The sequence below is a fragment of the Pararge aegeria genome, chromosome Z, assembly GCF_905163445.1.
Source record: "Pararge aegeria chromosome Z, ilParAegt1.1, whole genome shotgun sequence".
Lineage (NCBI taxonomy): Eukaryota > Metazoa > Arthropoda > Insecta > Lepidoptera > Nymphalidae > Pararge > Pararge aegeria.
Genome location: NC_053208.1, coordinates 15,293,115 through 15,306,075, shown reverse-complemented (window position 1 = coordinate 15,306,075; position 12,961 = coordinate 15,293,115). Strand labels below are relative to the sequence as shown.

Here is a 12,961-nt window from a genome sequence, read left to right as displayed (position 1 = left end):
CAGAGGATGAAGCCATATAGCCTGGGCCATCCGTCAGCACCATACTAGACTACAAATGATAACATAGGTATCGTTTCATAAAATTGTCTTTATAAATTCATGCTTGATGAGTAACTCTCGATAACCATATGTTCTTGATCTTTTGACACTGAATTATTATCCTATTTATAGTTTTTGATTGGTATCTTCGGTTCAAGTAGGTATTCTAACGCCATCTTAAAATCTCATCGGCAGTTTCCTGAGGTCGTTTTAGGCATGCGCATACAAGCTAGGTGATGATTCGCTCGGACTAAATCGAAACATTGATCGCTCGGCTTTGTGTCCTGGTGTATATTGCGTTTCTGTTATTAGTGTTGCATAGGCATCAAGTTTGATACCATCAGGTTGCCACAATCAATTTGTGTATGTGTTTAATGATTTTAATCTTGTGAACATTATCAGAACAGAGAGCGGTAAGTGTCGAATTTACTGATACTTATCTATTTAAATTGTTGTTACTGTGATACAAATCCAGTATTAATGCGGCAACTCAACGTCGTAATGACTAGGTACTTGGTTGTATTAGTGGAAGTGATTTTTATTGCAATGATGCTTTAATAGTTTCCGTGAGCGGTGGCATCCTTATGTGGTTGATATTCCATCAACGCGCACGAAACGTTTATTATCCACGTTTCTGATACGTGCGGCTAAAATGTGGAACACCCTCCCGGCAACTGTGTTTCCTGCCACGTATAATTTGAGTACCTTCAAGGCTAGAGTGAATAGGCTTTTTCTAGGCAAGCGTGCTCCAACCTAGACCTCATCATTGCTTTCTAACGGGCATGATTGTCGTCAAACGCTGGCCTATCGTTAATAAGAGATGCAAAAACCTTTTTCTTCTCTAAACAATTATTCTTAAAAAACGTGTTAAAACCTCAATAACAAATTATAATACCGATTTAATTTAAAACTGACAAAACACTCTGTGCCTACAAGAAACGCTATTCTATAAAATATTAATTTCAAGGTTTCCTCGGTTGTTAAAAATCGTGCCCACTAAAGTCACGCTTCTTTTATTTATTCCTACATAGCTACTGGCACATACACAATGTTGAAGTTTGTTGTGGTCCCAGTAACTGCGAAGCAAACATCAAACATCAATTTGACAATCATTTCTCTACAACAACAATTGATTAGGAAATTCATCAATATTGTAGTAAATTTTATTTAATGTGTTTTAATATATTGCTTAAACTTATGCAAACCGAAGGAAGTAAATAGTCAATGAAAATGACTTTTTGGTTAGGATGCAAATGAATCTGGAAATAAACCTGGAGGATATCTTGGTCTCAGTCATAAAAGCTACAATTTAGATCCTAGAGCAGCTACATTCTTATAAGTATAGGATGTGACAAGTACGAAAGTGTGTAGAGGGTCAAATTGTATTTCGCTTTTGTTTTGATATCGATTTATTTCAGGCCATAAAAAAGGACATGCGTCGCAGTCTTTGAGGATAGAATTGAAATAAATAGACGCATATTGTCACGTTATATATATATATAGCTCATAGAAAGACGATGATATATACTAATAAAACGAGTTTCTTTCTATTTGAATGCTCTGGAACTTCCACCCAGATTTAAAAAATCTTTTTGCATTTAATAGCCCATTTCTTAAGGGAAAAGGCTTTATTACTTTTAAAATGATTCAGGGGGTTAAATACAGACTGGCAATTTATATCATCAGTCCTTTATTTTTCATTCTATGTAAAATTAGTATTTTGATTTTAAAATATACATATTTCAGGTTTTATAATAAATCCTAAAGGGGTAAAATAGGGAACAAAAGTTTATTTGTTAGAATGCGCTTAACTTATTTGAATTTGAAAGCCCCAATTTTGTGAAAGGTTTTAGGTTATATACCGTCACGGCTCTTAGGAACGGCGTAATAGTGCAGGCGGGCAAACCGACTACACTATTAAGTGTAACACAGGGAAGCACCAATGTAGAACAGCGGAACGACAACAAGTCGCGGGGAACAGCTTGTATACTTTATGTTTACTTACCCAAATATGTATTTGATTAACCAAAAATAGTAAATGATGTCAAAATCTCGTTATATTATACAAGAAAATATCTGGTATGGGTGGACAGGGGCCTTTAGACGACGCCGACAGCTGCTCTAGTTAGGGTCTTGGGACTCAATGCGCTACATGTTGATATTAAAATTAGTTCCCAGAAAGCTATATATAGGCTTACAACGATTTGCAAAACAAGACAAGACATGCAAGGATTTGCGCTGCCCAAGACTAAACATTTGTGTCTGGACAAAGATGCTGATCTTGATAGGATACTTATTATGGGGTGTGATAAGATCGGACCTGTGCAGGTATTTAAGAGGAAATAGAGAGAACAGTTTATGTCCCTACAAGGGAGGAATGGAAAAAGGGACTCAACCCACCTGAGGCAAACAGCCTGATATGGTACACAGGCGGATCCAAAATGAACACAGGTACGGCTGCTGAGGTCTACACAAATGGCTACAGAGGAATAATACAGCTTAGGGCAATATGTACCAGTATAGATACCAGTTTACAGGAGATGTTAGATCAGAAGGTTGCTGGGAAAAATATACTGATTCACAGTGACAGTCAGGCAGTCTTAAAGTCGATGGACTTCACCAAAATCACCACCGACCACCAGTCGAATAGTGCTGGAGTGCATAAGGGGCCTGAATAGTCTAAGAAAACGAAACAAAACAAAATCAGGCTTATCTGGGTACCAAGGCCATGTAGGAATACAGGGCAATGAGCTGGCTGACGAGCTAGCTCGCAAGGGATCTGGACAAATATTCATAGGTCCCGAATCATGTGTAGCGCTTGTACCATGTGTGAACATGGCGCTTTCAACATATGACAAGAAAAAAACTGCGGCAGAATGGGACAAAATAGAAGGTCTAAGGCACTCCAAGAAATTCTTGGGGACAATTAAAGCAGGTTTTCCAAACAAGGTTAACAGTCTGGGTAGGAGACAGGCAAGATACGCCGTAGCGGCCATAAGAGGACACTTTGGCACAGGGTCCATGCTATTCAAAATAGGCATTATTGATGACATGTCGGGCCTGCCGTTGAGTATTGGACAGAAGCATTTGCTTTGTGAATGCAACGGTTTGGCTAGTACGCGATTAGATCTTTTGGGAGTGGCCTAGCCACAATCAGAGGATTACTGTGCCTCAAATCTAAAAGCTTCAATCATAATCTTAGAGTGGGTATTTTAAGCTATTTCGGGTGAGGGGATTCAAGGACCTGGCGAGTACAAAAGATCCTTGTGGGTCGAAGTGTATTCACCGAAGCGGGCTCCACTAAAAGATAGATAGATGGGTGGGCAAAGCATTTTGCCATAACTCAAAGTTTATTTCCAGCTCATTTACTTTGTACATCCATAATATTATGTATGTACATTGGATCTAATAACTTCAAATATAGCTATTTATTTTATTTTTATTTATTTCTATATTACAGCTATATTATATAGCTGTATAATGTATAATAACATTCGATCTAATGACTTCAAATATATAATTTCAGACTTTCAACAGTAAGTTCTTTAATATGGCAGCGAAGAAAAGCCTCATGGAAGGGCAAAATATCAAAGAAGAGCAAATGATAACAGATGAGCAAAATATCATGGAAGAGCAAAATGTCATGGAAGTACAAAATATGATGGAAGAGCAAAATAACATAAAAGAGCAAAATAACAAAAAAAAGGAAAAAACCATGAAAAAGAAGAATATCATGAAAGAGCAAAATATACTGTGGGAGCAAAATACTCTGCCGGAACAAAATATCGTGAAAGAGAAGAATGTCCTGAAAGAGCAAAATATAATGAAAGAGCAAAACGTCGTGAAAGAGCAAAATGTTGCTGAAGAGCAAAATTTGATGGAGCAGATAAATATGATTGCAAAGCTAAACATCGCGGAAGAAGAAAATATCATGAATGAGCAAATTCTCATGGGAGGGCAAAATATCATGGAAGAGCAAGCTTTTAACGTATATGGATCGGAGTATTCTGACCTAGAATCAGAGTCAGATGAAGAAAGTGACCAGTACGAAAGTACTGAATCGGATGAGCCATTGCCAATGCATGGAGATATCGATGAAGTATGTATAACAGCATATATTTCATAACAGTTTGTTTACAATAGACACGCACACTGTAAGGTAGTCGATATATGTGGCTGTACTCAATAAAAAAAAGCGGCTAAGTCTTTGTTGAATTCGGCTTTCTTCAAAGAAAGCCAAATCTAAAACATTAATAATGAGCTAATCAGCAGCAACAGAGTTGTTGTATTGTACTGGTAGTATTCGCAGTAGACTTCGCAGCCTATTGAGAACATTATCAGTTCCTCTAAGGCGTCCGTTCAGATTTTCCTTCGCTGCCAAAGCAAAAGCTAGAGTTGCGTTAAGAAAGGTTTCAAACTCGATACCTCGGGAGGCTGAAGTTATAACCACTAGGAGACGGCTAAAACTTAAAAAAGTTGTAGGTGGTGTATTCATTTTGTGAAAATTTGAACTCTTTAACTATTACGGTTCTTGAGATACATCCCGTCGATAGAATCGTTGTCAATAATGTATTAATCAAAATGATTGAAGGTTTCAAATAATAGGTGATTGTGACTCCTAAATGTATATAACTGTTTCACTCTTTAGTCTATTATTAAATTGCAATGCTGTCTTTACTGTGTATATTATTCATTATAAAGCTTAACAGTTTGTTAGTCTGGTAACTATCAGTGATGATGTTAATCCAATCAAAAAAAATCATAGCGCTGGCCTATTTAAAATCGAGGAAGGGCGAGGATTGACATTGAACCCGTAGTTGATAGCTGGGAGCTTACTTACGACGCTTTTAAAGTTGCCTTATTCTGATATCGTTGTTGTTTGTTGTGTATTATATGTATTGTATATATGTATTGTATGTATTATATTTTTATGGATTTCCAGATCGATGATTTGATTCCATTCGAAAGACACGAAAATAACTTGAACTATGAAATACCCTACGAACCAGTACCGTTGAGGAACTACATGTTTCGTAAGTAAAGTTGAAAGCTGCTTAGATACACCATTTCATAACACAATATTAAACATTCAAGTAAAGGACGTTGACCAGTGCGGCACAGATGCATACCAAAAAAATTTAAATTGTTTATCTTTGATTCATTTCAAAATATAAAACTTTTATTACGTAATCTTGTTAAATAAATGCAAAAGGAAGTGCTCAACGAAACCAAATAAATTTAGAACAATTATTTAAACTTTGATATCGACTTTTGTACAGAAATTGGAAACAAAACGGTTTTAGTAAACAATCGTATAACTTTTTCATATGTTAAATTGTATTGGATACGCAAGCAGCTAGGCGCAAGTAAGCAGGCGCTACTTTGCGGAAATCCATGATATATTATAATTACACCTTATCATGGTGGAGGTCAGAAAAGTATAAAAAGCGACAAATTTGGTGAATTTTTCACTTAACAATTAGGTATTCATTGTAAAGTCAACATCTCCTGAGGATGCTCCGGTTTCGAAGCGAGCGTAGAGGGTACATTGCCAAAGATCTGTTTGGTGTTGAGTATAAAGATTGAAGAAATTATAAATTACACCATACAGATTAGCAAATTAAGCTTAATTTTCATAAGTGTTAAATAGTACAAATGTTTAAATTAATAACGGCCATGTAGAGATCTTTTTCGGCGTTGAAATATAAATAATGAGGATAGAATACCAAGATACTCTTTACTGGAAATCTCCTCCCCCCGAGTAGTTATTTACCAATACTTTTTTGGTAAAATAAACTGGGTTTTTTCACAGTTTTTATTTTAAGCACTGAAAGAATTCTGGTTTTTGATTTGTTTTTATTTAAATTTTTTATTTATCTCTTTCAGGTGAGTGGGCAGAGGCAATACATTTGTTTATGCCAGCAATGGAATTTGCCGAAGAAGTATATGGTGACTGTAAGTTGGAACTTCGTAACACTTTTGATTGTTTGTTTTGAATGGAGCTGAAGTCTTAATTTGTTTCAGGGTCACCATGTCCCAGCCCTCCATATTCAGGCATGGGCCTGTAAGCGGATCGGAGTGAAAAATACTATTTAAATTATTTAGTTGTCTGTAACCAACATGTCCAAAATTCATGCTATATGTAGAAGCAATTTTTCACACTATTCATTTATGTATATATATATATTATATTGTCATTCCTACAATTACCCAATTAATCGTTTTTCTTTTTTGTTAATAACGTTATTAAATTTATGTTGATAACCATGATAAGTTTTAACTTTTAATTTTTTTATCATAATCATTTTAATTTCAACTGATGAACTTTCATTGTTGGACATAGGTCTCATAAAAGGGTTAACAGACTCCAAGGTCTTTTGCCACTTGTGCAACACAACACACAAGTGGCACAAAACCTCTATGACTCGGTCGTGTCTTTTTGTCCCCCTAGCCGAAGGTCTACCAACACAGCGGCGTCACCACTCTTGCACCTCGGGGCCCCAATGTCGTCTGTGCCGTCTGGTTCTTCTATGTCCTCATACTGATAAAATCAGTAAAGAGGACAACCTGTTTTTTGTAGACTTCACAAGTTTTACCCTTTCTAGCTTTATGACGATTTTCAATGTGCATATGACTGACCATACGGTAATCCCATTACAGATTTTCATTTCTTGTGAAATCTTCGGGCCACTATTTACTCTAAAGAGTTCATTATAGCCAGTACAGTCAGCCAACATTTGGCTACCTTTTAGCCCGTAATGAAATTGCGCTGCTCGCAGTTTTTAACCGATTTGTTTGTCCAGTTTTACATTGAAATCATCTTAACAACACTGTGGTAGTTATCTGTGGCATAGATGTTTTAATATAGTAGAAGCATTATTGATGTTAGTGTCTTTAATGTTTTGAGTAGTATATAATACGTGTTTCAATCTTAACGATACTTCTAGGAGTAAGTATGTAATATTGTACCGTTTTAAGTAAGGATTAATTTTGGCTCAAGTTTAAGCTGCCAACTACGAGTATATCTAAATCATTTTCAATAGGTAATGGTTACCCGACTACATATCTTATATTGAATAACTTACATAATAACAACAATTTATTATTATTAAATATTTAACGAAGTTATTACTATATTTATGTTTATATTTGGTCAACTACAATCTCAAACACATTTTAGAACATGGGAGTCAAGTTCAATATTAACGTTAAGCGTGATTGTCAACGATTTAATTCTTCAATTATTACCGATGGTGTTTGTTGACTTAGCTGCCAAAAGAATTAAGATCTACATGGATGCCGAATTCTGTAGATAATTATGGAAGGTATAAATAAATAAACGATCACAATATATATTAAGGCCAATTACATTGTTTTTCTACTAGGACAAAGTTTGCTATTCAATAATATTAATTTTTTAAATTGAACAGTCGAATAATTTACGCAAAGTATGTATAAATGATAGGATAAATTGAGGCTTGAGACTTGGCTCCTGATTATCGTGGATAATTTATGGTTCGTAAAGTTAATGTAACTACCTAGAAATAAATAATTATTGGTTATATCTATAATGTTGTCGAAATTACACATATATTGAATTTCTCTGAATAAATGTTTAAATGTATTTGTGGTTTTTTAGTTATATAAACTAGCTTAAATATTAACCCAGTAGATATAAGATATAATTGCACTTAAGTCTGTTCAGCAGTTTCCGCATAATGCTCTAACTGTACGACATACGGACTGACAGGAATAAAAACAAACCGTTTGTGTTCCTTATGGATATTAAAGCTTTATCTGATATAAAAATTCAAAAAAATATTAAATATACGAAGGACGGTTTCATTATAAGTATTTGACTCCCCATTTTACTCTTTTAGGGGTGAAATTTCAAAATATTCTTTCTTAGTGGACACTTTATAAACAATACTCCCTCCAAAATTCATGTCTCTCGGACCAAGCCGATTAGGCTGTCCGTTGATTTTTCAGTCCTATTTTTTAATATTCCTCAAAAAATATGGAACACATATTTCTTTTTATTACTGTAGGAGCTACAGCACCAATTTTCGTGGATATAACTTGAAAAAAGACAGACTTTCAACCCCGTATTTTCGAGATATTCTTCCTTAATGTTGGGTTACATCATTACTGAACCTACTGTTAAAATTCCGAGTTTCTAACCTCAGGGGTTTAGGCTGTGCGTTGATCATCGGACATACACGACTTTGAATTAGATATATATATATATTAGTTTATTAATTAATTATATATATATATATATATAATTAATTAATAATTATCGACTACGTATGCGCCATAGAGGTTGTCGAATCCATCATTATCTTGTGAAACTATCGATATCGGAAGCTTGATTTTTTATGTTGTTTTTAAACTAATAGTACCAATCGAGGTACCAGAGTACCTAGACTCTACCACACCAGATGGTTACTTTACATGATAGTTATATGTAACTATCATTTAATTGAAGTGACAAGTATTATCCTTCATAGATCAAGAGAAATCAGGTTATAAGTCTTTATGTAGTACTTTGCATTAGAAAGCATTATTTTCGATTTTTCTTTATTTAAAATAGAAACTTGCAAACCTAGGTTTTAAGGTTTGATGTTGGAAAAGAGCAACTGCTGAGTTTCTTGTCGCCTTTTTCTCGGTAGAATCTGCCTTCGAACCGGTGGTAGAGTCACTACAAACAGAGAGACTTGACGTTTCAATAGTGCTTATATTAGGCCTACTTGAAATAAATGAATTTTGAATTTGAATGAAATGCATTATTTTGTACACTTCTTACTTATGGGATTGCCACGAAGAGACACTCCAAGAAAGAGGAAGGTTTTCGTAATTATGTAGGTTGTCATCAAGGTACGATGTTGATAATGATGTGTCGATTGGGTTTTTTAAATAAAGTCTAAAAAAGGTAGGTTTACTTTACTGTTTTTTCCAGTAGGGATTACCTATTCGCGAAACATTTAAACCGAATCATTTTATATTCAATGTCCCAGTGTCTCGGAAGAAAAAGATCCCACGGGTTCCGTACCTGAGTTATTAGTTATTACGCTACTCTATATATATAAAAATGTTATGTTGGTTTGTGTACGCTTCAAAAACTCAAAAAGTTCTGCACCGATCGAGCTGAAACGAAAAAAGTTCCTAACCTTCAGCTACCAATGGAAAAATGTCAACTATGGACAGGGTGCAAAATCTTAAGATTAACAGCTAATGTAAAACAATCTTAACTTTATGTCGGTAGGTATATTCACGATACGTAAGATGCTTTCTATGATTTAGACTGAATTTAAGAGCGGACCAGTTAGGTTTCTTAATTCATTTCTTTCATTTGATCTTCATCAAAAACTCAAAAAGTTCTGCACCGATCGAGCTGAAACGAAAAAAGTTCCTAACCTTCAGCTACCAATGGAAAAATGTCAACTATGGACAGGGTGCAAAATCTTAAGATTAACAGCTAATGTAAAACAATCTTAACTTTATGTCGGTAGGTATATTCACGATACGTAAGATGCTTTCTATGATTTAGACTGAATTTAAGAGCGGACCAGTTAGGTTTCTTAATTCATTTCTTTCATTTGATCTTCATCACTTCTTTTAAGGAAACCTGCATCATCATGATCATTAACTACTCCTGACCGGCTCAATACTGGGTACGGACTCCTTCAGAAAGGCCGAACATTTATTTATTATTTTTATCATTTATTACACTGGCCAAGTGGTAGACGACTCCACATACCATTGAGGATATAGAGGAGAACTCGCAGGCATGCCGATTTTCCTCCGAAGAAAATTAAATTACCGTTAAAGCCAGAGATACTTAACATGCTTGAAATGGCACGTGCCGAGGTTCAAGCTCAGTCCCCCTGCAAGTAAGACGAAGTCCTAACCTATCTATGACTGCTTTCTATCTGCAATACAGAAAGTTAAAAAAGTATTTTTTATTACTATTATTTCATTGCAAGTAAGCCTTTCAACATAATCACAACTTATCGTAAGTGATGATGCAGTATAAGATGATATTGGGCTAACCTGTTAGCCATAACCCTAATATGTAGATCGCGACATAGCATAATACTGCTCTTAAAATTATGTGCGATAGCTTATTGGATCCGGAATGGCGCCTAGAAAAATGTGCCAAAAGCGTTTATTTATATTTATTCTTATATTAAAAAACTGCAAAAGTTATAAACAATTAAATACTTATAAAAAATGGCATTTAGTTTTTTGCCAATATTTCATAAGCTATTAATATTTAAAAAATTGAAATTGCAAAAAAATCTGATTCTGATTCTGAAAGAGGAGGAAATTTTCATTAAAAAACTCCCGACTCCCGACAGGACATAACTTATAATTTTAATTTAACGCTGGAAATAGGTCTGCGCGCGCCTTTTTTAGATTGCAAGCGCGGCATCAAAAGCGAGTACGGCACGTTACTTAATTTATTTAAGGTATTGAATAATTGGTTTTTAATTTGATATTTTACTTAAAGTAAATTTTTCAACAAGTTAAACAATTGTTAACGAACAAAATTTTCTCGGAACTCGGGTCTTAATTGTAAGTAAAAAAAAAGTTTTAATAATAGTTGTAAAAAAATTTTTGCTTCGTAGACCAAGCTTTCTTACATGCATTCTTTATAGTTAGAAGTTTAAAAATATTTATACTATATTTATAATATTTTTTTAAATTTTTCAACAAATCGCAAAAAACTTTTTTCCAAATCGATAATAATCAAATTATATTATCTATATATATATATAATGAAAATGGTCTTCATTTGAGGCTCAATCACGCCTAAACCACTGATCGTATCGACATGAAACTACCACCATTCGATGCGAAATTTTTCCTAGATGGTTTATGGCTATCTATTTTTTGAATTCCAACATTCCTTCATTTTTTTATTGCTGTTTTACTTTTATGAACATTTATCCCGCTAATAAAAACAATCTTATCTATCTTCTTCTATATATATATAATGAAAATGGTCTTCGTTTGAGGCTCAATCACGCCTAAACCACTGATCGTATCGACATGAAACTACCACCATTCGATGCGAAATTTTTCCTAGATGGTTTATGGCTATCTATTTTTTGAATTCCAACATTCCTTCATTTTTTTATTGCTGTTTTACTTTTATGAACATTTATCCCGCTAATAAAAACAAAAGATAAGCATTTTCTCTTTATTCTTTTGTTTTCATGGATTTCAACAGAGTGTATTAAACGGATTATGGTTTTTTACATTCAGCTAAGAATCTACTCACGGTAGTGGAGAACGGCTGGACCAATTGGGCTTTTTTTTTATCTTCAGAATTGTCAGGAGAAAGTTTGGTATGTAAGAAAATTTTAAAAAAGCCCGATAAAAAGTTAAAAATTTCGATGATAATCGAAGAATTCCCATCTATATAGTCACTCACCACGAAATCTCGGGAACCATAAGACTTAGAAACGTGAAACTTGGTAGGAATATTACTTTTGCTATGTAGAGGTCAGCTATGAATAGATTTTAAGAAATTCATTCCCCAAAGGGGATTGCGGGGGCGTTAACAATGAACAATTCCCGTTTTTAAACTATAGCTCCTATAGACTTCAAATTTGGTAGGAATCTTCTGTAAGAGGTGTAGAAATAGGCTATGAACGAATTTTACGATAGCTCACCCCACAGGGGGTTGCGGGGGTGGGTATTAACAATTAATATTTTTAATTTTCCAGCTAAAGCTCCTACAAGCTCCAAATTTTGTAGGAATTTTCTATAAGTGATGTAAAAATGATTTATGAACAAATTTTACGATATCCCACCCCAAAGAAGATTGCGGGGGCGTTAACAATGAAAATTTTCAATTTCCAAGCGGTAGCTCCTATATACTCCAAATTTAGTGAGAGTGTTCTATATGTAATATAAAAATGATCTTCGAGCGGATTTTACAATGAATCACCTCCAATAAGGTTCGCGGGGGTGGGTGTTAACAATAAAAAATTTCAATTTCGAAATATAGCTTCTAAAAATTCTAAATATGGTAGGAATCTTTTATTATTCACATAAAGAACATCTCAAAATGGATTTCAATAAAGTCTACTTCCGAACGGAATTGCGGGGGTGGGTGTTAAAATCTAAAATTTTTATTTGTAACCTGTAACTTCTACAGACTCCAAATTTGGTGGGGATCTTCGTATATGTAGGGATATTCGTGTATTTCCTTACAACAATCGTCTTTTTGGCAGCGGAGAAAAAGTCATTGAGAGGTTTCAAAAACTTAACTTTACATGTAGCTATCCAATCAACGGACTAAGAATTTTACATTCATTTTACTTTTGCAGACTACATAACCGACGAATTCTTTTATTGCGGGATCGCGGAAATGTAACAGATTAAAATGAATGCATTTTCCAAGCACATGAGATGTGGAAAAGAAATTTAGTTACTTATTCCAATAGAATTCATAAAAAACATGCACAATTAATTTTCTATAAAAAATTGATGTCACGGAGAAAATTTTAGTTAACAGAAAATTCGTCGCACTTGAACCTAGACAGATTTCAACTTCACATATGAGACTTGCAATGACTTTAACTTAAACTTTCAATGCTCATTTCAAACTTTTTTCTTCATGTCAATTATTATTAATTTTTGGAAGAAAGGCACGGAAATGTTATAATGATTGCACATTGAAAGTTACAATGAATATTAGTGAGAAAAATCACCTGGATGAAAGATACAGGCTAAATCGATGGAATTTGGAATTTGAGTAAGTCTAAACAATATCGATGCTTACAGTTCTATCCGCGGGGCCTATTTATGTTCATACAAAAATAAAAAAAAGGAGAATAATAAAAATATGAAAAAAATAAATAAAAATTAAACATAAAATGTAATTTATTTCCTTTTTCAATTCGCCCAG

At 34.2% G+C, this 12,961-nt stretch overlaps 1 protein-coding gene across 1 annotated transcript; it reads left to right on the top strand.

Moving 5' to 3' along the window:
• Positions 1 to 301: 301 nt before the first annotated feature.
• Positions 302 to 6,193, top strand: LOC120636297 (pre-mRNA-processing ATP-dependent RNA helicase PRP5-like). The gene is made up of 5 exons (XM_039907717.1): positions 302 to 452; positions 3,566 to 4,138; positions 4,982 to 5,072; positions 5,926 to 5,994; positions 6,064 to 6,193. The coding sequence occupies exons 2-5, from the start codon at positions 3,590 to 3,592 to the stop codon at positions 6,105 to 6,107; spliced, it is 753 nt and encodes a 250-aa protein (XP_039763651.1). The 5' UTR covers positions 302 to 452; positions 3,566 to 3,589; the 3' UTR covers positions 6,108 to 6,193.
• The last annotated feature ends 6,768 nt before the right edge of the window (positions 6,194 to 12,961 follow it).

What these genes read in the sequence shown, in the direction of transcription:
- LOC120636297 (XM_039907717.1), top strand. Translation starts at nt 3,590, where the DNA reads ATGGCAGCGAAGAAAAGCCTCATGGAAGGGCAAAATATCAAAGAAGAG. An exon ending in GTTGAGGAACTACATGTTTC is followed by an intron (nt 5,073 to 5,925) that starts GTAAGTAAAGTT and finishes TATCTCTTTCAG; the next exon opens with GTGAGTGGGCAGAGGCAATA. An exon ending in CGAAGAAGTATATGGTGACT is followed by an intron (nt 5,995 to 6,063) that starts GTAAGTTGGAAC and finishes AATTTGTTTCAG; the next exon opens with GGTCACCATGTCCCAGCCCT.